General features: G+C 42.5%; 2 protein-coding genes across 2 annotated transcripts; both read left to right on the top strand.

Moving 5' to 3' along the window:
- Positions 1-2442: 2442 nt before the first annotated feature.
- LOC311149291 (cyclic AMP-responsive element-binding protein 3-like protein 3-B) lies at positions 2443-8803 on the top strand. Its single transcript, XM_084186419.1, has 10 exons — positions 2443-2600; positions 3204-3317; positions 3484-3727; positions 4037-4170; positions 4584-4694; positions 4807-4913; positions 6597-6665; positions 6762-6846; positions 7304-7400; positions 7974-8803. The coding sequence occupies exons 1-10, from the start codon at positions 2577-2579 to the stop codon at positions 8297-8299; spliced, it is 1311 nt and encodes a 436-aa protein (XP_084042545.1). The 5' UTR covers positions 2443-2576; the 3' UTR covers positions 8300-8803.
- An 8685-nt stretch (positions 8804-17488) lies between these two features.
- On the top strand, positions 17489-18694 carry LOC311148784 (relaxin-3 receptor 1-like; the record flags this gene model as incomplete). The annotated part of the gene is made up of 1 exon (XM_084185746.1): positions 17489-18694. The coding sequence occupies one exon, from the start codon at positions 17489-17491 to the stop codon at positions 18692-18694; it is 1206 nt and encodes a 401-aa protein (XP_084041872.1).
- Positions 18695-27155: the final 8461 nt, after the last annotated feature.

The following is a 27155-nucleotide window of genomic DNA, read 5'->3' as shown; positions in this document are numbered from 1 at the left end:
CTTTTGTGAGTCCTTAGACTTCTTGATTTTAACCAATATGCCTAAATCCAGACAAACTTTTGAATACTTTTAGATTTACTTTCACTGAGATGGAGACATCTGGTCAATATGATGGGGCGTGATTCAAGCTGATATTCAAAACATTAAACGTGATTGAAATCCCACACTGTGTATTGGACTTCTGCTGATTGGGCAAGAAGTTGAACGCAGACTGATTGTGATTGTGCGTAGACTAAGACTGTTCAAAACCATTCAGAGTGACCACGAGAATGACCACAAATTTGCTCTGACTCAGTCTGCTAAGTGCTTTTCATTCAAGTATCATTCGGACCAAACAGATGCTCAACGTTATTTTTCATGATCTCCATTTATGCTCCATTAACAAGGTAATTCAGTTCTTCACATACAGCCAATTTAACACCCACTTGCTTTTGACTCACACTCACAGTTGCTTTTGACTCAGTTACTCTACATTTTTGTATAAATAATTTTTGCACAGACTGTACTGTACCAATTGGATGTATGCTTTAAACAAACAACACGTGAATGTTTGCTTGTAGGAGCAATGATTGTTTACATCAGGTTATATTCATAAGGGTAATCCCAAAGCCACAGAGTCTGAGAGTAGTGATAGCTGTATTGCTTTTTCAGATGTTGTAACAATGTACAAGTGCAACTTGCAGGCTAAGAACAGGGTTTTACCCTTTGGACCCATTTCCCATCAGATAGAGGAGCAATAAGGATCATGTAATCCTGCCACAATATGAAGACCATCATGGTTATTAGCAGTGATCCAATTGCAAACTGAAGACACAGCTCGCAGGACACTGACAGACTAAAGGAAAGAGTGACAGATATTGTAAGTGATACAGTGAGCAAGGAGATAGGGAGAGATAAAGGGTCAGGCTTTATGGACATAATAGAAAATTAAGACGTTGACAACTCACATGAGACGGAAGTGTCACACCCTGATCTGATTCACCTGTCTTTGTGATTGTCTCCACCCCCCTCCAGGTGTCGCCCATCTTCCCCAATATCCCCAGTATATTTATACCTGTGTTCTCTGTTTGTCTGTTGCCAGTTCGTTTTGTTTCGTCAAGCCTACCAGTGGGTTTCCCCTTGCGCCTGTCTTTTTCAAGTTCCTGTTTTCCCAGTTTTGACCATTCTGCCTGCCCTGACCCTGCCTGCCGTTCTGTACCTTTTGGACTCTGATCTGGATTACTGACCTCTGCCTGCTCTTGACCTGTCGTTTGCCTGCCCCCTGTTTTTGTAATAAACTTTTGTTACTTCGACGCTGGCTGCATCTGGGTCTTCTCCTGAAATGTGATAGGAAAATAAATAGTGTCTGATAGGAGAACAATTTAATGTAAACTGTCTTATGAGAAATATGAATAAATGGTGCATAGCTTCTCTGCTGTATGTGCTTTATTAGCATGTAGATGTTGGAGAAATAGCTCTGTCACTATTGAGATGTACAGACTAATAGCCTTGCCAAAGCATCTGCCATCAACTTTGTAATACCATTCATAAGGCCTTCTGATTTATAGTTTGAGAACAGAAACAGACATCTGTTTTGGAATTTGACAAAGTGAGATTTGAATAGATTGTCTTGCACATTAAAACACTGAGACTGGCAGTTCATCACTTTTTCTATTTTCAATGCAGGGCCACCATTTCAGTCTGGGGTCTTTGCATCTCATCATTGCAGCTAAAATGGGAACAAGTTTGAATGTATTTGAGAAAAGAGGACACATCAAAATATCCCCATGTGTTGTTTGTTATTGATTTATGCCTGTGCTGCGGTCCTAGGCCTTAGTCATAAGCCCAACTGAATCCCAGTAATAACAACAGGTGGAGCCTTCCAAATGCAGAAACAACTTCCTGGAGATCTACATTTTTGTCTTCTTCTGAGGAATTGTGAGAGAGTTGTGATAAGGTCATGTTTTTTCTGGTCAGACTTGAATGAATTGATCGATTTAAAACAGTTATTTGTATGAACAAAGAAAGATTAGATTATAAAAGCATTCTTTCATTTTCATGGGGATTGTTTCAAATGGATACATCTTATCATATGCATTGATTACTTTTATGAGCTCAGAACTGTTTGCTAATGAAGGATGTTCAATCAAGCTCTCATTGACAGGCCATAAAGAGCATGTATACTGTATGAATTAACTAACATCACACAGAAACTGTGTCAAAGGTTATCCTCAATCCCTGTCAATCTGCTATCAAACACAACAAGATGATAGGAAAGTATGAACTCTGATCTATTCATCCATCCATCCATGAAGAAGGTTCTTTCTTTTCTAGACAGACAGACTTACCATAGTTGTCAGTCTTTCCCTGCCAATCAAATCTCATCTTTACAAGCTGGCCAATGGGATGACAGGCCTGGGGTTGATGACTGGGTGTGTTGTGTTGGAGTTTAAACTTTGGACCTCAGAACAAGAGCAAGGAGATACAGTAGAGACACGGTCATCTGGACAGAGATCCTTCACAACAAAGGAAACAGAACATTTGATTGGATTTGTCTTATTTTGGGGAGTTTTTTCCTGTGCCACCCTAGTACTGAAATGATGGACCACTATTCAGATCAGGTAACAGGGCCTATGTCTTAGTTTCTGTGTTTTAGTGTCTCCTGGATAATTTGTTTAGTAATTTGTGTTATTAGGGCAGCCAAGGTTATATGTACTGTCTAACAAAGTTCAGAGGAGGCAACATACTGTATCTACGTGCCAGTGAATGGGAGTGGGTGTTTTGTGTAGTCTACAAAGGAATGTGGGTGCTTTGTGTAGTCTACAAAGGAATGTGGGTGCTTTGTGTAGTCTACAAAGGAATGTGGGTGCTTTGTGTAGTCTACAAAGGAATGTGGGTGCTTTGTGTAGTCTACAAAGGAATGTGGGTGCTTTGTGTAGTCTACAAAGGAATGTGGGTGCTTTGTGTAGCCTATAAAGGAATAGTCTTACAATTTTCTCCTTTCAAATTAATCAAAACTAGATCAATTTAATTTAACTCACGTATTGAAGGGCATAGTCAAACTGATACATTTTTTTAGATAGGAGTGCCATGAGATAATGGCAATAAAAAGCATTAGTCCTGGTTATGATTGCTTTTACAGCCATCCTGTAAGGCTCTTTGTATGTTATCTCTCAGTTGTAAACGTAGAGCAACATGTCATTAAGTGGCCTGTTCTGTTCCAGGGTTGCGACGGGATTGAGCTGCTTGATTTGCTGTTTGATCAAAACGATGGCATCCTCCGTCACGAGGAGATGGGAGACCATGACAACCATGCCTGGCCAATCCACGAGCCAAACGTGAGTGGAGTGAAATCTCTCACTCTGTGATGTTATCCTGCAGTGTTTTTAAAATTTCCCCTTGGCTGTGTCTACTATGTGATTCCCATGTCTAGCCTGCCATTCTCAACCACTCTCTCCAGTTTGGCTGTACAGTAATTATCACATTTGGTGTGTCATTTGGCAGGTGCTGCGTCCAGCAGAGCAACAGGGCGAGGACTTCCTGAATGCCCTCCTGAGTGGCAGTGACTCAGTGTCGGGGTCCCCCCTATGGTCTCCCTCTCCCAGTGACAGTGGCATCAGTGAGGATCAGCACTCGGATCAGATGGACAGCCCCCAGCGCCCTGAGAGCCCTCTGATGGAGCCCCACTTCATCCCCCCACAGCCACAAACCAAGGTCGCCCTGGATGCCAACTTCTCCATTGATATCAGTAAGACAAAGCTGGCACAAATGACTAAGCACAGAAAGTATCACAAATACTTGCTTTAAAGTTTCATGGTCAAAATAAGCAACAGAGACAGTTACATTATTACTTCATGCGGAATATGTGATTAAGTATTGTAATTTGTTAATGTCAAACATTGGAACAGAAGTTCATCCTTTGAAAGCAACACAGTCTGTGTTTGTAGGCTCTATGTATTCATTAGGCAAAGGCCTACATTGTCTCAGTATCAACACAATCACAGACAAATTATGGCCCTTCTGTCTGGTCACATCACGTCTCTCTGTGTGGTTACAGATGGCTGGGATTCAGGCTTCTACCCAGGCAGGACTGGGGGGACAGAGTGTTCCTCTGATGTACACACAACCCAGCTGTCTTCTGGCTTTCCCCTCACTATCAAGGACCTACTGCTCTCTGGCACATCTGAGCCGGTGAGTGATAATGAAGGGTGTGTGTGTGTTAGTGTGTGCGTGTGTGTGAATGTGCTTTTGTGTTTGTGTGCGCTTGGGGGAGTGTGTCTGTAATAGTTTGTGTGTAGGTGAGTGAGTGTGTTGGAGTGGAGAGGAATGGGTTAGAGGGGTAAAGTCATTCAAATAAAATCTGCGGAGCGCATGAAGCAAGTGGAGTACAGGTTAAACTTAAAAGAGACAGTCGCAGCAGGGCATGGGTTCAGGCAATGTAATTGGCATGAGCAAAGCATGAAATGAGAGGGATGGAGGGCTATGCTGTCTGCTGTGTAACTCTGCACTCCCTCCATTCACTCTGAAAAACCCATTACAGCTGGCCACTGGTTGTGATGCTGTACGTATTACTTACTGTATTAACATTTCCATCTCACTTCCAGCCCCCACAGCAGTCCCAACAGTCCTTCCAAGAGTTGATTCTTAATGAGGATGAGAAAAAACTGCTGGCCAAGGAGGGGGTGACTCTGCCTAGCCAACTACCTCTCACAAAGGTCAAACTTTTTTGCACACTTTGCAACTTCACAGATCAACTTATGGCTGTTGAGGATTTCGAAAAGTGTGTAAACATGTTAAATATGTACTTCCTTTGTCTGTTTCTGTTAGTATGAGGAGAGGATTCTGAAGAAAATTCGCAGAAAGATCCGGAACAAGCAGTCGGCTCAGGAGAGCAGGAAGAAGAAAAAGGAATATATCGATGGTCTGGAGAGCAGGTACTGGCAAATGGATAAGGCAGGGACTCACAGACCTCAATTAAAAGTAGATCAATTCTGACTAGAACTGCCAAAAATCAATAAAAAACTTCTACAAACTAACAAGATATTTGGAACATGTCACAGGGTGCTGAGCACAAAAGGTTTAATTTAAAGGTCCAATGCAGCCATTTTTATCTCAATATCAAATAATTTCTAGATAGCAATTAAGTACCTTTCTGTGATTGTTTTCAATTAAAATGGTCAAAAATAAAGACAAATAGCTTCTTAGCAAAAAGCAATTTCTGAGTGGGGAGGGGAAAACAAAAAACTAGCTGTTATTGGCAGAAAGGTTTGGAAGTCATTGGTTCTTATTGGTCTATTAACAAATGTTACCTGCCACCTGGCAGGTCAAAACACCTACCCACCAAAACAGGCTGAAATTTCAGGCGATCTTTTCAAACAGCTCTTACACTAAAAGGGCATTATCATCATTTTCACAATTTCACAGTATTATTACAACCTCATAGTGTGGAAATATATATAAAACACAGAAAAATCACGTTTTTGACTGCATTCTGCCTATAAGAAACAGTGTGTGAATGCGCAGACACAATGGTAGGATTGTCAAACGTTTGCCTGCCGACAATACTTAGCACCTCTGAACAGAGTGTCGGCAGTCAATCTCTATTGTGTTCACACAGCAAAGACCTTGGAAGTCGTCAGCCACTCAGCCTTGTAAAGTACTCCAAACCAGAAGGTGGCAGTAGCATTGTTTGGCAATGCATATCCGTGCTTATTGCCTGTGGTCTAGATTCCAAGCTATCTGCGCTAATGTTTCTATTTTGTAGAAAGCCCTTGTTGATACTAACCAGATGGCCACAACTAGATAACTACCTAGCAAGACGATGAAGAAACAATTTAATTCACTCTCCAAAATCCCTTACTGCCAGTGCCATCCCATAGCCAAATGTTTCGCTAGCTAACATTAGCATATTCGCTAGCTAGCACAACATAGCTAGCTAGCTAAGGACACTGCAATAACTCAGCAGCTAACACAGGCAGCTGTTTCATGGAAACTAGCTAATCCATTGTGATTTAATTATAACGTCAATACTAGCTACAGTGGTTAGCTAGCTTGGAGGAAGTATTTAGTGTTGTGTACATTGCGCCTGTGCACTTAGCTAGTTCCTATCCCATAGTTTACATTGTATATGAAGTGTGACTGGCTCATCCGTGGATGTACGGAGAAAATTACCAATTTTTTTCATTTTTTTGTTGGCTCCCCCACGTGGGGGTTCGTGCTCTCTGATTGGTACATAGTCAAGTTGTTGGCCAATGACGAGCATTGCGATTCTACAAATAGAATCTGTAGTTTTGTCTCTACTGGGTCGGCCCGCAGCACGTACCGCTTTAGTTCTAGCAAGAGATAGAACGGCCTCCCACTGTGAGAAGTACTTATCGGCAGTGAGATTCTCAATGTGTTTCTGCTTAAGTTGTGTGGCACAGAGAAACTTCACAGGGCCCACTTCAGTCAGAAATGTGTAATTCAGTGTACTTGACTGTCACAGTACGATCTAATTATACAAAAGTGTTTTTCAGTGGTGATTAGAGTGATAGCTAGCTAATATGTTTCTTGGACTGATCAAGCAGCAGCAGCTCGTCAGTATCATCTGGGAAATTCCCTTGCTGTTTGTCTTCCAGGATGTCTGCCTGCAACACACACAACCAGGAGCTACAGAGGAAAGTGTTCCAGCTGGAGAAATGCAACACGTGAGGGAACACCACACTAATCTGTTCTCCCTGCTCTGTTTCTGGCTCTGTACACCCGGTGGCAACGTTTGCTAATTGAGCCTCTGTGTCTCCCAGGTCTCTGATGGAGCAGCTGCGCAGGCTGCAGACTCTGGTCATGGGCGGATCCAAAAAGACCACCCAGACTGGGACTTGTGTCCTGGTAAAGAGAAGTGTCACTTTAAGAAACAGTTTTACTAGATCAGGCCATACACCATATGAGATTAGAGCGAGACAGACAGGTGGAGTGAGAGAAAGATGTATGCCAGACATACAGATGTAAGTATAGACACAGATAGATACACTCCAGAGAGGCAAACCATTGATTCCATTGTCTACAACATAATTGGACAGAACAAATCACACCACATCAGTGCAAGCGGGAAATTAGACTTGTAAATCCACTATGAATATGAATGAGTTTGTATCTCTTCTAATGCCTTTCGGAAAATGATGCCCATGTACTGGGATTAACTGAACCGTTCTAAACAGTTACTGAAAAAGTGAATCTTCAACTCTGGAGCTCCACTGGGGAGTGGAAGCTCTCCCAAACTGCTAAACCTCGTTGACTTTGGCAAAGTGCAAATTATGTGATCTTTTCCCCTTCCCTTTTTCCCCAGGTACTGCTCCTGTCCTTCTCCCTCATCCTCTTCCCTAGCCTGAACCCTTTCGCCGAGCCCAAGGTCAGCCAAGGAGGGGACTTCAGCCCAGTGAGGGGTGAGTCAGCCTCCTGCACCGTCTGGCCAAACCTCGCCCCACCACCCCATACCCCCTGCCTCAAATCACAGCTGGAGAGCTGAATAGACTAGAGCTCCTCTCACTCCTACTGCCAGACGCTGCTACAGTGCCAGTGCTGAAACAACTCTGCAGAGCAAGGTGGCCCACCAATTCACATCAAAGAGCTGAGCTGACAACCCTCAGCACAGAGACCATGTATTATTGAACACTCTTCTCATCAGCCTGTCTGACTGTCAAATTCCTCTTAACAGTTGGAGGAACTGTTGGATAAAATATGAAATGGACTTCAAATATATATAATGGTCTCATCAAGGTTTTAAGATTGTGAATTACTTAAATTTAATTTGTCATCTTAACTGACTGTCCGTCAGCTCTATGAATATAATCAATTCCTAGTTGTCTTTAGGTAATTGTACAACCGAAGGCCAAGGTACAAGATTGTTGAGGGTGGCGTACAGTTAACGACTTAAAGTTGGACTGTTGATATATGTGTGACATACTGTAGTTCAACATTTAACTCACCTGTAACCTGTGTCCCTCTCGCCCCTGCAGTCCAGTCACGGTCCCTGCACAACCTCCAGTCCTCCAGAGTGCTGCATGTGATTGACCAGCCGTACCAAACTGCAGACGACAAGCCCAAGCCTCCACACCACCATGTCCTGGGAGACCAGGGGGTAGATGAGATTACGTCTCTGCTGGGTAAACTGGGCGCCGGTCACAGCAGCCAGGGACTGTCCAATTTTGACCCCATGTCTCAAAATAATAGCTTGGACGAGCAAGGCCATTTCCAGGGAGATCCCATTACCGGCCATATAGCTACAGTGACTTGGAATCCACACCGCAGAGCCACACTACGCCCACATGCTGATGACATGTGATCGGAGAGAGAATTCCCAGCAGGATTCCTCTGCTCTGCTCCCATCTCCAGACACTTCATATGATGAAACATAGAGTAGCACATGCCTAAGGCTCTTGTTTACACTATGAGTTAGGGGAATAATAAATTATTCCTGCTTTTGCCTGTTATATTATTTACATTATATATATGCTTTTTTTCTTGTTTGTTATTCTGTTTTGTATTATTTTAAGGATGTTTTCTGACTTGATCTGGATTTCTGTATACTGTAAAATTGCTTTTCAAGATGAATTGAGCTTCTCTTGCCCCTCTATGACTGTTTTAACATTGACAGTGTAGATTTGTGTATTTTGAGACAGACATAATTATTGTTTTTCATAACTGATGGTGTGTACAACTTTGAGCTTTACAAATAATTCAGAGGATGATTTTGCATGTACTGAATACTATGATACAATAACTTTATTGACAATCTTGCTAAGCATTGATAAAACTGTCTCAAATAAACTAAACATTTTAAAGTGTAGTCTCGTTCTTTTTTAAAGTAGCTCATTCCATTAATATTTCAAAAGTGGTTCAAGAGAAACAGTACAAGATTTCTCAAAAGTAATGTGGTGCATGAAAAGCTGACAATTTAAATATCCCAGTGGCATATTTACAATGTCTGAAACGACAGGGATTTACAGAGGGAGACAGTGAGCCACAGGGAACTAGGTCAAAGGTATTGCAGAGGTAAGATAACCTTCCACTGACAAAATACACCAATCAATGCTCTTGCTCAATGCTCTATCAGACCATGACATCCCCTCAGCCAGAGTTTGTTTACTTGTCTGTGAGTGTGACACTCCGGGCCCACCCCCACTCACTGGGCAAAAACTGGTTGAATCAACGTTGTTTCCATGTAATTTCAACCAAAAGATGCAATGTGATGACGTTGAACCAACTTCGAAAACTGATTGGATTTGAAAAAAGTCATCAACGTAAGGGGATGTAGTCTTTTTTTCACCCAACTTTTAACCTAAATCCAATGACATGGTGATTTTTTTTGTGCTGATTTCACGTTGAATTCACGTTTGTTGACAACTCAACCAAATGTAAATTTAAACCAGACGTTAAACTGACGTCTGCGCCCAGTGGGCCCTCGCCTCATTGGATTGTCAATAGAACCCCAGAACCCAAAAAGTACCCCATCAGCAAGTGAATAAATGTGTTCTCTCTCCAGTGCTTCTTGGTCCCCAATTTGATAATTTAATATCAAATTCTGAAACAGTATGGCTAGTCCGACAATATCTGAAACACTCAACATCAAGGGGTTTGGGGATGGGGACAGACTGGCAAGGTGGAGATGTTGTATTCTGTTTCAAGTGTACAGTGTCTTATTGTCAAATAGGTAGTAGGTCAGTGGAAATGACAAAGACACTATACCAACCTTCCTAACAATGGTTTTTATTTAACCTAGGTTGACATGAATGACATGTGTCTGGACGTTGTGTGTGTGTGCACATCTGCTTGCGTGTCTGCAGACGCACACCCCGACCCGGTAGGGAAGGTGGCTTGTTTGTGTCGATTGTTATCTGCTGTGGTGCCTCTCAGTCTTTAATCATGGGGAGAGTAGCTCAGCGACTAGCATCTTTAATCAGCTTCTCTATGACCCACTTTGATTGTCCATCTTCCACCGGCCTGGAGTTCTCCTCCCACGGGTCGAATCCCACTAAGTCAGACCCTGAGAGAGGGACAAAAAAGGGTGAAGGACAGAGTCAAAGAGATGTCCTCATTTTCACTTGTTTAAAGGGGCAATCCGGGATTGGAATGATACCATTGATTATTGAAGAATATAACTTATAAATGCCTCATGAATTTATTTCAACTCTCTTAACCCATCAGGACCCAAAATATAAGCTTGTTTTACATCATTCAAACATTGTGTAGATTCAAAACATGGGTTTGATCTCATGGATGGTCAGTCCTTGCATCAATAGCTCCTTGCATGTATAGCTCTGACAATTAATTGGAGAGTGGTTACATTTCTCAAGCCCCATCCCTCAGCTGTTTACTAAAACAAGTGGCAAATCCCAGATTGCCCCTTTAATCCTGCAAATTGCTTTTCTGTTTTGAAGTGCATGCTGACCCAGATAAACTCAGTGCTTGTATTAAACTCCAGGAAAAGCTATTGAGTGGTTTAAACTTTCTCTTTGCTTATTTGTTTTTGAATGAGAGTCACATGGGCAAATGAAACCGAACCAAACATGACTTATACCTTCTTTCACTTTGGGTGGAGTGGAGTACATTTTCATTACCTCCATCAGGAAAAGTGACAACAGAAAGAATAGTTCCATTTGTGATTTCATGCCAAGATGTGGTTCTGTTCATATTTTTTTGTGATCAACATTTATTCTATTTCACAATATACTACATACAAGGCAGTATCACGTTACAAATACTAGCCGACATGACAACACTAACATACAGTATAAATATTTACATACTGTCAGGAGGCAATTATTTGAGTGCACAATATGACATTTACAGGAAGGAAGTAGAGTTTACAATAAAAAATATTCTAGATTATTCTCAGAAAAGAAAATGTCGTCCCCCCACTCCCTTACCATGTAGGTCCACTGCTTGGTCAAGAGTTGTTGATATCTGATAGAGTTTTGCATAATACATCCCATGCATCAACTGTATTTGCCCAAGCTTTGTTTATCACTGATCACTCTATACAAACAATATCTTGAAAATATGATAAGCATGTTTGAGGTGAGAGGATTGTAGGGGTAATCCAAGCACTAAGGATAACCTTTTTTGCTGCTGTTAACCCCGCATAAATTATTATTTTCTGAACCAGTTGCAGTACAAATGAAGAGTCATCATTCAACAAAAATAAAGGTGGATCTTTGTTCACAGGGAAACCCATAATTTTTGTAAGGAAATCGGAAACATGTGACCAGAACTGGGACATCACAGGACATTCCCAAAACATGTGCATTAGTGTGCCAACAGCATCTATCACATATTGGAGTGGGAATCAGCTTCATCTTAAAACGTCTAAATGGGGTTGCATAACTTCTATGTATAAGCTTATAATGTATAAGCTGGTGTGCTGGGTTTTTAGAGGTAACAAATACATTTTCCCAAATGGTATCCCAGTTCAGGTCGTGCCCCAATCCCTGCATTTTGCGGTTCCAAACTAGAGTGACACCCAATGTAGAGCATTTAACAGACAGCAGGCAATCATAAGTGGCAGAGACCATTTTAGAAGTTAATGAAGGGTCTATCCATGTAAGCATTATGTGGGATGTTAACGGGGCATCCCATGGTACACCATAAGCTTTTAACAAAGATCTTAACTGTAAGTAAAGGAACCATGAAAAGCCTGGAAGTGAACACATTTGTTTGAGGTCCTGGATAGGTATTAGCCCCTTATCATTATACATGTCTCACAAGGTACGCACACCCATATCCGCCCACAATGGGTACACAAAATGCTTATTGTTTGTCAGCAGGTTATGGTTATGCCATATAGGAGAAGATTCACAGAACTTCTTAGTGTTGCCTATATGTTTCTCAGCGTAGTACCATACTTGTAGTGAGTTGGAAATAATTGAACCACATTTTTTGAATGCTGTTTTTTGGTTCTGTTTGACTTGTAACACTGTAGAGCAAAGCCAACCCCACTGTGTATCACTACGACCTGTGTCTAACCCAGGCAGCAGCACACAAGGTAAACACCATGCTGGTTTTACTGACTGGTCACTAAGTCACACACCACTCTAGGTCACACACCACTCTAGGCAACACACCACTCTAGGTCACACACCACTCTAGGTCACACACCACTCTAGGCAACACACCACTCTAGGTCACACACCACTCTAGGTCACACACCACTCTAGGCCACACACCACTCTAGGCAACACACCACTCTAGGTCACACACCACTCTAGGTCACACACCACTCTAGGCCACACACCACTCTAGGTCACACACCACTCTAGGTCACACACCACTCTAGGTAACACAACACTCTAGGCAACACACCACTCTAGGCCACACACCACTCTAGGCAACACCCCACACTAGGCCACACACCACTCTAGGTCACACACCACTCTAGGTCACACACCACTCTAGGCAACACACCACTCTAGGCCACACACCACTCTAGGCAACACCCCACAGTAGGCCACACACCACTCTAGGTCACACACCACTCTAGGCAACACACCACTCTAGGTCACACACCACTCTATGTCACACACCACTCTAGGTCACACACCACTCTAGGCAACACACCACTCTAGGTCACACACCACTCTAGGCAACACACCACTCTAGGCCACACACCACTCTAGGTCACACACCACTCTAAGCCACACAACACTCTAGGTCACACACCACTCTAGGTCACAAAACACTCTAGGTCGAACCCCACTCTAGGTCACACACCACTCTAGGCAACACACCACTCTAGACAACACACCACTCCAGGTCACACAAAACTCTAGGTCACACACCACTCTAGGTCACACACCACTCTAGGCCACACACCACTCTAGGTCACACACCACTCTAGGCAACACACCACTCTAGGTCACACACCACTCTAGGTCACACACCACTCTAGGTCACACACCACTCTAGGCAACACACCACTCTAGGTCACACACCACTCTAGGCAACACACCACTCTAGGCCACACACCACTCTAGGTCACACACCACTCTAAGCCACACAACACTCTAGGTCACACACCACTCTAGGTCACACAACACTCTAGGTCGAACCCCACTCTAGGTCACACACCACTCTAGGCAACACACCACTCTAGGTCACACACCACTCTAGGTCACACACCACTCTAGGTCACACACCACTCTAGGCAACACACCACTCTAGGTCACACACCACTCTAGGCAACACACCACTCTAGGCAACACACCACTCTAGGCCACACACCACTCTAGGTCACACACCACTCTAGGTCACACACCACTCTAGGCAACACACCACTCTAGGTCACACACCACTCTAGGTCACACACCACTCTAGGTCACACACCACTCTAGGCAACACACCACTCTAGGCCACACACAGCTCTAGGCAACACCCCACACTAGGCCACACACCACTCTAGGTCACACACCACTCTAGGTCACACACCACTCTAGGCAACACCCCACACTAGGCCACACACCACTCTAGGCAACACACCACTCTAGGTCACACACCACTCTAGGTCACACACCACTCTAGGTCACACACCACTCTAGGCCACACACCACTCTAGGTCACACACCACTCTAGGTCACACACCACTCTAGGTCACACACCACTCTAGGCAACACACCACTCTAGGTCACACACCACTCTAGGCCACACACCACTCTAGGTCACACACCACTCTAGGTCACACACCACTCTAGGTCACACACCACTCTAGGCAACACACCACTCTAGGCCACACACCACTCTAAGCCACACACCACTCTAGGTCACACACCACTCTAGGTCACACAACACTCTAGGTCACACCCCACTCTATGTCACACACCACTCTTGGCAACACACCACTCTAGGTCACACACCACTCTAGGCAACAAACTACTCTAGACAACACACCACTCTAGGCCACACACCACTCTAGGTCACACACCACTCTAGGTCACACACCACTCTAGTCAACACACCACTCTAGGCCACACACCACTCTAGGCCACACACTACTCTAGGTCACACACCACTCTAGGTCACACACCACTCTAGGTCACACACCACTCTAGGTCACACACCACTCTAGGCCACACACCACTCTAGGCAACACACCACTCTAGGTCACACACCACTCTAGGCAACACACCACTCTAGGCAACACACCACTCTATGCCACACACCACTCTAGGTCACACACCACTCTAGGTCACACACCACTGTAGGCCACACACCACTCTAGGTCACACACCACTCTAGGTCACACACCACTCAAGGCCACACACCACTCTAGGTAACACACCACTCTAGGCAACACACCACTCTAGGTCACACACCACTCTAGGCCACACACCACTCTAGGCCACACACCACTCTAGGCAACACACCACTCTAGGTCACACACCACTCTAGGCAACACACCACTCTAGGCAACACACCACTCTAGGCCACACACCACTCTAGGTCACACACCACTCTAGGACACACACCACTCTAGGTCACACACCACTCTAGGTCACACACCACTCTAGGTAACACACCACTCTAGGCAACACACCATTCTAGGCAACACACCACTCTAGGCCACACACCACTCTAGGTCACACACCACTCTAGGCCACACACCACCTGGTCACACCACACCCCTGGCCTTTCTCCAGTATTCTGAAAACAAACATTCTAGAAAGGAAGCGATCAGAGCCATGTGAATCGTAATGTGAAAGCAAACGAGATGACGTTCCTCATACAGATTGATTCGGAGGAGATCCATCCAGATCATAGTGGTCTAATGTGAAAGCCACTATTGACGTCACAATGAACAGGAAGAGGGAACAATATCTGGTGTATACTGTACTGTACTGGTCACTGGACTCAGGGGAAATTCTCAATGAAGGACATTGTTAAGATACATTTTTGGAAGACAACGTACTGTATGTTTTTACTAACTTTACTCAGTAAACATTTGCATTGATAAATATACTCTATTGTGCTTGCTACCTTTACGCATAGCACAATGTTATTCCTATTCGTCCTCCCAGGGAAATGGCAGGCCTTCTCATCAATACAATGGCTACTTTTTTCAATGATTTCACACTGATACACACAAGTAAAATGCACCAATGTCTTCTTTTCAGAAATGGTGTGTTACTTAAACAATAAGGCCCGAGGAGGTGTGGCATATGGCCAATATACTACGGCTAAGGGCTGTTCTTAAGCGCGACGCAACGCAGAGTGCCTGGATACAGCCCTTAGCCGTGGTATATTGGCCATATATCACAAACCCCCGAGGTGCCTTATTGCTATTATAAACTGGTTACCAACGTAATTAGAGCAGTAAAAATAAATGTTTTGTCATACCCGTAGTATACGGTCTGATATACCACGGCTGTCAGTCAATCAGCATTCAGGTCTCGACTCACCCAGTTTATAACTGAGCATTTGTAATGCATGATATCTGATATGATGGCTAGTGTGTCAGAAGAACATGTGAGAAAAGTCTGAAAGAATGCTCCTATTCCATTACTATGTGTGACTTGGGGATATAACAAGGTTATTTTAGTATGTGTTGTAGATTGTGTGGATGATCTTGGTCTAGTAGCAGAAAAGATCCGGCTACATTATTCAAGTGGTGAGTGTAGAATAATCTGCCAGACTAGGGTTCCCCAAACCTGGTCCTGGGGCCCCCCTGGGTGCATGTTTTGGTATTTGCCCTAGCACTACACAGCTGATTCAAATTACCAACTCATCATCAAGCTTTGATTATTTGAATCAGCTGTGTAGTGCTTGGGCAAAAACCAAAACATGCACCCAGGGGGGACCCCAGGACCGAGTTTGGGAACCACCGTTCAAGACGACTGTTATTATGCAAGATTTGAATGTGTTGGATTGCTCTGTATCCCCCCATTGGAATACTAATTATTTACAATTAATTTATCTAATCTGACCCTGTTGATCGGCCTCCACCATGCTGTGCCAGAAAGATGATGGTCCTAATTTTACTTTGCCTGCCTTTAACCGTCTACATTCTCTAAAGGTTTCTTCCTATAGCCAGGAGTTTGTTTACACTGTTACAAACACAATGGTTAATTTACTGAATAGATTGAAGAGATTGGATAAAATATTGGATATTTAACAGACAGTCTACTGGTTGTCACTGGTTCTATATTAATCATCTTCAGTAACCGGATTTACGTTTACTATCTTATGTCTAGTCTGTGAGACCAGGCTGTCTGAAAGAACTTGGGAGAATCTGCCAAGGTGTCCCAGGGAAACATTTCAGATGAAATAATATGACAGCTTTATCCTTCTAACACCTGCTATTAATCCCTAGTTCCATGACTGTCTGATGCTCATGTGCCATGAGACCTGAAAACTTGTGTTAGCTCCACAAGCGAATGTAATGCCTAGGCTTTAGGTCAGCAGGCTAATACAGTCTTGCGCCGCACAGACGACCTGGGTTCATCCACAGTCAATCACATTCGTGCCTAGACTCGGCCAATTGATGACTATCAGCTGCAAGGGTCGTTGTGGAGGAGGAGATCAAAGGGGGTTAAAGAATAGGTCATTCTGTGAAGCATGATCTTATGATGATTAACCTTGCCTGAGTGTTAAAGAATTGTGTTCGGTCTCCTAACACAGTCTTGCGTTGTGCAGAAGACCCGGTTAAAACTGAGTCAGTTGGAAACAATTTTGGTATATATATATTTTTCCCTTTGAAAAACAACCATAAAGACCTGGTAAATTAGTATTTGTTAATTGGTTATATCTGTAAATGTTCTAATTGCCCAATTTGATCCCCGAGGTAATAACTTGAGCAGTAGGTAGCACTGTGCCACCTCTTTCCTCTCCCCATATTCTCCGTTCCAACACGTTTCCAGCGCTGAGAAAAAGAGAAGTAGAAGTGAAAACACCTCTTGGGTCAAGGCTGATAATATCATCTCTGTTTATTCTGAAGATGAGTCATAATCGTCTGATAGGGCACTTCAGGTGAATAAATGTGTTGTTTGTTTGTTTTGTTTAATCCCAAATTAATTCAATAACGCCACGGAGCTCACTCCATGACACCTTTACGCACACAATATTTAAATTGAATGTCAGAACGTATTGAGCTTTATTAATGACGAACGGGATATGTGCACAGACATTGCAGGACGACCATGGCATTATCTGGGTTGTTTCTAATGGAGACAGGCGAGAAGCAGTGGTGGAGATTACGAGCCTGAACCTTGCGCGCGTCCGCGGAATCTATAAAAGAATGAGAGGTGCGTCCACCGAGCTCTGTGAAGTGAATGAGAGACGATACGCGTTGCAGAGGACAGACCTATACAGTGCAGAACAACTTGGATTCAGCAAAAAGACAGCTCCACAGAGAAAATAAATAGGACAGGTATGTTCTAAGTGACATGTAGGCTGCTTTTTTCCTCATCATGAATGTGGCATCTCCTACCAATTTCTACTCCTGAACATAAGAGGTCTCCAACATGCCATGCTGAGTGATTTGTGAATGAATGAGTCAGCCATGCAACCAAATGACAGTGCACAGACCCTGGTACCAGAGGTGTGTGAGCAGGTACTGGAGGATAATGCAGGACTGGGTTACGGTGGCTCTACTGGCAACCTGTCGCTGCGCTGCTGGCTACACTTCTTAAGCAGGGAATCTATACTGGAGCTACAGGGAGATGGCTCCAGCATCACAGTGCGTGTGATGATAGCTCTGGTGTACTCCGTTGTGTGTGCACTAGGGCTAGTGGGGAACTCTCTAGCACTCTACCTGCTTCACTCACGCCACAGTCAGAAGCAGTCCTCCATCAACTGCTTTGTAATGGGCTTGGCTGTCACCGACCTGCAGTTTGTTCTCACGCTCCCCTTTTGGGCTATTGACACGGCTCTGGACTTCCGCTGGCCCTTTGGCAAAGTAATGTGTAAGATCATCAGCTCCGTGACCATCATGAACATGTACGCCAGCGTCTTCTTCCTGACCACCATGAGTGTGGCGCGGTATTACGCGGTGACCTCGTCCCTCAAGATGCACAGCAGGCGGGCAGCGGCAGCCAGCGCCAAGTGGATCAGCCTGGGCATCTGGGGAGTGTCGCTGCTAGCCACCCTGCCCCATGCCATCTACTCCACCAGCGCCCAGCTGTACGACGAGGAGCTGTGTTTGGTACGATTCCCTGAGTCGGGCAGCTGGGACCCTCAGCTGCTCCTGGGGCTGTACCAGCTACAGAAAGTACTGCTGGGCTTCGTCATCCCCTTGGTGGTCATCACTGTGTGCTACCTGCTGCTGCTGCGCTTCGTGTTGAGCCAACGCATCAGCGGAGCGGCCAGCTCGGAGGGCTTGGAAGGCTGCCACAAGCGTCGGTCCAAAGTCACCAAGTCGGTGGCCATCGTGGTGCTGTCCTTTTTCCTGTGCTGGCTGCCCAACCAGGCGCTGACGCTGTGGGGCGCGCTGATTAAGTTTGACATGGTGCACTTCAGCAACGCATATTACAACGTCCAGAACTATACCTTCCCGCTGACTGTGTGTCTGGCTCACACCAACAGCTGCCTCAACCCCGTGCTCTACTGCATAATCCGCCGTGAGTACCGTGCGGGCCTCAAAGAGCTGCTGCATGCCACACCCTCCTTCAGGAGCCTGGCCAACCTGCTGCCCCGCAAGGCCAAGGCAGCAGAGGCTCCCCCTGTCATGATGCTGGTCCAGATGGATGTCTGAGATTCTCTTTGCCAGATGTTTTTTTCCTCTCTCCTCCGCCGCTTCTCTGCTAGCTATAGATACATTTAGCAAGCTAACGTTAGATAGCTATCACGATATTAGCTAGGTAACATAAGATTACATACCATTCAGATACGTTGCGGGGCAGGGGTCATTGAACTTTGTTTTCCAAACTCACATCTTCTTTGTCGCTAGAAGCCAACGGCTTGAACATACACTATATACACAAAAGTATATGGACACCCGGTCAAATTAGTGGCTTCGGCTATCTCAGCCACACCCGTGGCTGACAAGTGTATTAAATCGAGCACACAGCCATGCAATCTCCATATATAAACATTGGCAATAGAATGGCCTTACTGAAGAGCTCAGTGACTTTCAATGTGGTCAGTTCATCAAATTTCTTCCCTGCTAGAGCTGCCCCGGTCAACTGTAAGTGCTGTTATTGTGAAGTGGAAACGTCTAGGAGCAACAACGGCTCAGCTGCGAAGTGGTAGGCCACACAAGCTCACAGAACAGGACCGCTGAGTGCTGAAGCTCGTCTGTCCTCGGTTGCAATACACACTACCAAGTTCCAAACTACCTCTGGAAGCAACGTCAGCACAATAACTGTTTGTCGGGAGCTTCATGAAATGGGTTTCCATGGCCGAGCAGCCTCAAACAAGCCTAAGGTCACCATGCGCGATGCCAAGTGTCGGCTGGAGTGGTGTAAAGCTCGCCGCCATTGGACTCTGGAGCAGTGGAAACGCGTTCTCTGGAGTGATGAATCATGCTTCAACATCTAGCAGTCTGATGGACGAATCTGGATTTGGCTGATGCCAGGAGAACGCTACCTGCCCCAATGCATAGTGTCAACTGTAAAGTTTGGTGGAGGAGGAATAATGGTCTGGGGCTGTTTTTCATGGTTCGGGCTAGGCCCCTTAGTTCCAACGCTACAGTATACAATGGCATTCTAGACGATTCTGTGCTTCCAACTTTGTGGCAACAGTTTGTGAAAGGCCCTTTCCTGTTTCAACATGAAAATGCCTCCGTGCACAAAGCAAGGCCCATACAGAAATGGTTTGTCAAGATCGGTGTGGAAGAGGCCTCAACCCTATCGAACACCTTTGGGATGAATTGGAATGCTGACTGTGAGCCAGGCATAATCACCCAACATCAGTGCCCGACCTCACTAATGCTCTTGTGGCTGAGTAGAGTGAAGTGTTTACCTGCCAGATAAACACAGACCGTCATTCCCCCCATGATCTCCAGTAAGGAGGGAATTAATTATCCATTTGTTTTCAGTCATTTGAATCAGTGAACTTGCACTCTATAGAACAGACTTTCAGCAGCTTATTATATTCATGAGATGATGAATTCATGAGTGTCTGTAGGATGCAAGAGTTCGTTCAGATAACACACTAACATGACGTCTGTGTAGGGTGTTATTATCATGCAATTCAGTACCTTATTATTAAAATTGGTAATGTCCTCCTGTGCTATAATTGGCCTTAGTAAGTGTATAGATCCTTTAATTCATCAAATAAAACATGAACTCAATTTTAATCTATTGACATGGTTCATCTTATATTGTTTTGATTCAATGTATGTGGTGAACTGTTATTACCAGAGCCTTATACTCGTGTATGTATATATATGGCTCTGTTTATTACTCATAAGATCACCATTGATAAAAGGAATAAGAGGATGTCTTCATGAAATTACGTCTTTGCTTTGGAGTCAGGTCAGGTGTTGAATAGAAGCCCATAAAGCCATTTCTTCAAGCTTTGTGTACAAATGTCTCTCTTCAGGAAGCTTTGTTGTGTGTGCAAGCAACCAATTAGTAGTTGGAGTATTTTTTTTACACAAAATAATACTTTAATTTTTTTCCGGACATATACACATTTTGTGTGGTGGGAACATACTGTATATGTGATTGAGGTGAGGAATGTACCAGAGGAACATAACAGAAAGCAAGTGGTAGATAATTGCCTTACACCACATAAGTTGATCATAAAAAGAAAACATTTCTCCCAAGTGTTGACTGCAGTTGTATGCAAGGTCAGGATCTCTTAGTGTGTGCACTAGAATTTAAGAAAACAATTAGATTAGAAGGAATGGAGAAATTGCATTATATTGCAACAAAAAGAAAACCTTGCTTTCAGTCTCTGCTTTCGCCGTCTGCCTATTAATCACTCATTCTCTGTCTGTTACACATGTGAGCTGCTCTCTCTCATTTACTCATGCACGCACACACACTGAGCCGCTACTTGCTTTAAGAGATACAAAGTGAATGTCTTATTGGATATCATCATTACCCATTCATACATCTATATTCAGAAATCAGTTTGAAGGAAATATATTCAAATAATGAAATAGTCGAAACTTTCAATGGGATGTGAATAAAAAAAACAGTCTCTGTGAAATCATGTACTGTAAAGATTATACTGCAAAAGCTCTATTACTGCGATTCATCATTCTCTGTAATTGTGTTGCCTAGGTATATCATTATATAAACAGTTTTTCTAAGTAAAGATGAAAATTACAAGTGAACACATGATCTGCATTATGTAAAACTAATAAATAAACCACTCAACTTGAACTTTCTCTGTTGATTAATTGGGCCGTGTTAGAATTCAGAGCATGCTGATGGGGATGTGTTATCTATTGTATATCTGACTGGTTGGCCGCTGAGGGTCCCAGTGATGAAGTGGCTCTAATTATGCTGTTAAATACTTGACATTCTCAGCATGTAGACAGGAATGTGGCTCTCCTCTTCCTTCTCACGTAGCGTTCATTCTGGGTTCATCAGGCTATTCTTCTCCTGCACTGAAAGACAAACTCTGGTGTTCATATCTGTCAAACCCTACCAAACTTTCAGCCTGAGAAATTATGAGGTTAAAATGCTTTGACACCAGCTGGCCATCAAGGGCGGCCGTATCGGCTTGAGGAGCTCCTTTCCCAGGCACTTTCCCAGCTCCTTTCCCAGGCATTAGTCATTGATGGACCAGGGTCCACTGCATATCCATAGAAACATTTATTTGGTATCATCTTCCACTTGACTTTTAGCACTTTTTCTACTTAGCCTGACATTGCCTTATAGCAATGCTTAGCTAAACTTTCAGATTTATGATGAGCAAAGCATTTGCAAACCATCTAAGAAATCAAAAATTGGTTACATCATGATTGAAAGTGCAAAATCATTGGATGATAAGTAAACTAGCTGACTATTGTCTAGACTTGTGCAATATCTCTCCATTAATGATATTACATATTGAGGCTGATAAATACATCTAATAGAAAATCCTATCATAATTTGGAACCTATATGATTTTAGCTAATAGAATATAATCCTATAGGAGTCAAATAGGACAGCTTCGAAAATATGATAGGATTTTTCTATTGGATTCTTGTATTGGAAACCTATAGGATCCTATGATAAAATCCTGGTTCCAAAATCGAATAGGAATTTTCTATTGATCATATTGCAAATGAACTTGCAGCCTGGAATCACTCCCATATTGTGATGGTGTGTTGAAGAGATTGAGAACCTCAGGGAATTATCACTGGTGTGACTAGGCAAAGATACAGAATGTGCTCTGGAGACATGGGAGAGGCTAGGCTGTTCTTCAGTTTACTGGTCTTTAATCTTGAATGCAGTTTAACATAAATGTTAAAGTTTCTGTGCCATATTTAGCTATGAGATTGTCCAATAAAGCTGCATTTATCCATTGTAGTGTCCATACAATGTGGTCTGAAATAACAATGAATAAAATAATATAAATACTATGGTTTGACAGGTTATAATATATCGGCAGCGCGATTGAACAGTCAGTGTGGGAGATCTTTCTAGAGCGCCCGGTTAAATTGTGCATAAGAGCATTTTGTAAATGTAAATGTTAAACTAGTGACAAATACTGTATGTGTACACTATAATCCTAAATTGAAATGTTAATTTATTTGTACATATTCTTGTATTTTATATTGCTTACATTTCCTGTACATGGACACGTGTTACAACCTCACATTTGACCACATCAATTGAGGGTAATTGCGCATCCTTTTTTACCTCAGATTAGTGATGTTAGTATAAAAGTTTATATTAATCACCATGACACAAAATAGATTGCTTAAAACAGATCAATATAATTGGTTTTGTACTGTTGATTTTGTCATACGCGCTGGCGGTCTTAGGACTTAAAATTCTACTATCATTTTCAAACTCAAATGGCAGGGAAAATTCGGGGCGCGGTCTGTATAAAAGTCGCTGGCCAAACACCTATACATGGATTTGAGAGTCAAACTATCACTCAAATAACAGCCAACCCTTGTCACTGTTGATATCCTATGGCGGGTCGTGATTCCTTTAAGTTAAATAACAAAGCAACTGATTTGTTTCCTTCCCCGTTTCGGCAGCCTCCCAAAACTTCCATCCGACATTCTAGAATTTAGATGACTGTCTTCAGCAAATTCTCTTCTAACCAGTGATATGAAAGTTATTCTCAGATTCAGTGTGGCCTTTGAAGTGTTAGTTTAAACAGTGCATACACCCCAAACGTTGGCCCCCGCTCTATTGATTTCAAATTGATATCGGTATGAGTGATTAACAAAATAGTGTTGTGTTTGCCTTTCCGCGTTGGTGACCCACTTGAAACAAAATGCAAGAATCCAAAATGTTGCTGGTTGTCTTCTACAAGTTGTCCTCTAATCAGTGATATATATATATATATATATATATATATATAATTCCCAGATTCCGTTTTTTTTTTTGTATGTTTAGTTTGAACATAACGTGCAACCCGATTCCTCCCTCTCATTCTATTGATTTCAATGTGATATCAATATGAGTGATTGACAAATAAGTGTTGCTTTTCTCTTTTCGTTTTGGTGACCCCCAAATCAAAATGCATCACTCCAAAATGTAGCCGGTTGTCTTCAGCAGGTTGTCCTCTAACAAGTGATGTAAACAAAATGTCAAGTTCCATGTGGTTTTTAAGTTGTGTTAGTTTCAACAGCGCATGCAACCTGATTTCCTAAACTAATCAATATGAGTGATTAATTGCCACTTGTCAAAACAACAGGGTTTTTGGTGCATATGCAGTTTATAAGGTGCTCGTTTAAAAAATACAAGTAATATGATTACTATTGTCACACATGTATGTGTAAGTAGTACATTTTATGTTTAGGTTTTCAATATATCACAAACTGTTTATTGATTATTGATTTGGACACTTAAAAATGGTCTTTTGACATTGGGCTATTATCAAAAGTTATTGTCAAATTGGAAGCAGCGACAGCGTAATTTTCAACTTATGTTTTAGGAATGTAAATGGAACTTTCAACATTAATTTCCAATAGTATTCTACTTAATTAGGTAAAAAACTGCTGAATGATTCCAAAAACATGATGTGATTTATTTAGATGATCTACCAGAAATCATGAAAACGGGGTTGACTTGCCTATAATAAAGGCACATATATTTAGAAATAAACAATTAAAAAACATTTCTCATCTGCTAAAAAAATACAGTGACTCAAAAACGACAACTTAGCTAGCTAGTCAGCTGACAGGCAAAATGTGACAAACAGTAGTTTCTTAGCTAGCATAAAAACGAGAGCATAAAACGCTATACAATGACGAAAATATTACTAAAACATTGACAACTTCATCAGGAAACATAACGAAACATATGCTGTACTCACAGTTATTGCATTCACACACAGTAAAGGATAAAACAGTTAGAATAATAATGTTAGAAAACCGGAGATTCTCTGCACAGCCACAGGTGGCGAGTTTACCTTTAGAGTTAGGCTAATTAACACTGCGAGCTTGTGCTAGCTGTGACTTCATCAGTCACTCTTAAAGGGACAGGCTTTCTTACAGGTGAATATAAAAATGAATATAGATCTGTTGTTTCCGATCAATAAATTTTTTGTAATGAATGTTGTTGTATTGTACTGGAACTAATGACAATACAATAATACAAGTTCTAATAGGATTCTGATTGGGGCGAAAAAAACCTACAAGACTATCGGATTACTTTTGATTTTCAATAGGGAAAAAAGTAGTCCAATAGGATTCCAATAGGTTTCTGATAGAGGTGATATAAAATCCTATAGGATTGCTCGAATCATATAGGGTCCAATATGATTAATTTAGATTCCCAATAGGAAAAAAGTAGCCCAATAGAATTCCAATAGGATTCTGATACAGGTTACACAAAATCCTATAGGACTGCGAGAATCCTTTAGGATCCAATATGATTACATTTTTTCTATCCAATAGGACAAAAGTAGTCCAAAAGGATTACAATGGGATTCTGATTTTATTGGAAAAATCACTAAGCATAAAGGATTTTTTTAAACTAGGGAGTACAATTGGTCACGGAGACAGCCTTTGAATACCGAAGCACATTGCAATAACCTTTATTCTCCCCAGTACTTGAAGGAGTGGGTGGAGTTGAGAGGCACTTTTCTCCATCTCCCCGAGGTCAATGATTGTGATTCATATTGACTGATTGCCATAAATGACAGGGAGGAATCCAGATGAATTCCTTTCTTTTTTTTAAATGTAGACCCATTCAGAAGCTTCCCAGAATGAATGGATTTCCTTGGAAAATGTACTGTATACAGTAAATAACATCTGCCGTGGTTCCTCTCACCAGAGTTGTTTTCGTTTTTTCCCCATCATCATTTCCTCCAATGGAAATTATCCTGAAACCTATCAAATTATTCCACCTCTTCTGACCATTCCAACAACACACACATCCACATCTTCAAGTCCATGATGGAATTCAATTTACTATTATGTTGTCTGCAGCACCAGAAGGTGCTTAGCTTTGAGTCCATTAAAGGAAAACTCCACTCAAAAACTATGTTTTGGTATTTATTTTATTAAACCACTGTTGATAAAATCCCCAAATGTTTTGCATGTCAGCAGTCAAGTTTTCAAGATATTGGACTTTCAAGAAGCAAAGTGTCACCGGCTACATCATTATGATGATACAAAATGCAAAAATATCATTTTTGAGTGGAGTTTTTCTTTAAGAACTGTGCCAAAGTAAACTCTCACAGTCCTAAAGCATACTATTAACCCCTGGCACTCTCCTTCCAACTTTGCATTTCCATCAACAACAACCCCCTCTGTGTCTTCCTTCCTCCCTCTCCTGGTTTATCTCACTCTCTACCACAGCTTTGATCCAACTAAATATGAAATCTCTACAGTTTTCTAAATGCAAACTTCAGGCACACTTCTCGTGCCCACGCAGATTCATGACAACAAGGTGTGTCGCGGCAGAGATGCTCCCCTTTGACATCAAAGTCACGTTGACGTGACACGGAGTATCATCGTGGCAGAAAAGTATGTGGGAGATCTCAACTTGAAAATCTCACGGGGGAACGTTGACATTTTTCTTCAAATTCCACATCTGTTAGTACTTACAAATGCCATTATTTCATGTCTGTAACTGGAAATATGATTTTTGGAAAGTGAATTTCAACCCAACATGGTTCCCAGTTCTAATATCTGGGACTTGCTATGGTAAAGGCCTGCTTCTGTCAAATAAATAATGAGCAGGTCAAATATGCCAACCCAAGTGCAGCACATTATGACCAGGTCACCTCTATTTGAACCTATAAGGGCAGAGCGCTGAGAGTAGTCAGTTTAACAAATCAAATACCTCCCGGAAGTCCCAAATGGAGTCAGCAGAGCAGTTTAGAGGGGGACAGAACCAGTGTGATAGCCTTTCAGCTCCCCAGGCAATTCAGCACTAGACAGCAGCCTTTTAAAGTGGAACTGACAGTGTTTTAGCAACATTACATTATTTTTATTTTTTTTGAGAAGCAAGCACTTGGATATGGTCATTTTCACATTTTCATACATTCATAGAATGTTTGGGAATTACATAGAGTAAGGCATTTTTGAAAATTCTATAGCAATATAGAGTGCAGTGCGAAAGCGGCTGTTGATTCGACAATTTATAGATACTGCAGTAAATAGAATGTAATGTCAGTCTTATCCAGGACTGGACTCTACACAGGTGCACCATAGCCAATCAGAGCTACAGTAGACCTATATGCAAATAAGCCATTTTCCACACGGGCCTGCCATCATTCACTTTGAACTGGACTTTGTGTTTACAGGCAGTAGCAACAGTGCGACTTTAGATCAGTAGAACGCATTCACCAAAATCCACAAAATCCACCTAAATGGATTTCTGCAAATATGTAAATACCACGGGAGTCGTCTTACATTTGGGAACTTTACAGTCCTATTGATCAAACAACCATGAACAGGTAGGCTATCTATCCTTCAGTTGCCTATGCACAACAACAACAACAACAACAACAACAACAACAACAACACGATAAACAACTAATGTTAGCCAAAGCGAGATGAGCTAAAATCTAATGAGGGAACAGTAGATAAACCCTTTCAAACATTTTCAGCTTGTAGTTGGCCGTCAAATCTACACTGATAAACA

The sequence above is a fragment of the Coregonus lavaretus genome, assembly GCF_964263955.1.
Source record: "Coregonus lavaretus genome assembly, chromosome: 21".
Taxonomy (NCBI): Eukaryota; Metazoa; Chordata; class Actinopteri; order Salmoniformes; family Salmonidae; genus Coregonus; species Coregonus lavaretus.
This window is presented reverse-complemented; position numbering and strand designations above follow the sequence as displayed.

Excerpts from the sequence above, each read along its gene's own strand:
- LOC311149291 (XM_084186419.1), top strand. The coding sequence starts at position 2,577 with ATGATGGACCACTATTCAGATCAG. Across the intron at positions 3,728-4,036 it reads CAACTTCTCCATTGATATCA|ATGGCTGGGATTCAGGCTTC; the intron begins GTAAGACAAAGC and ends GTGTGGTTACAG. Across the intron at positions 6,666-6,761 it reads CAGCTGGAGAAATGCAACAC|GTCTCTGATGGAGCAGCTGC; the intron begins GTGAGGGAACAC and ends TGTGTCTCCCAG.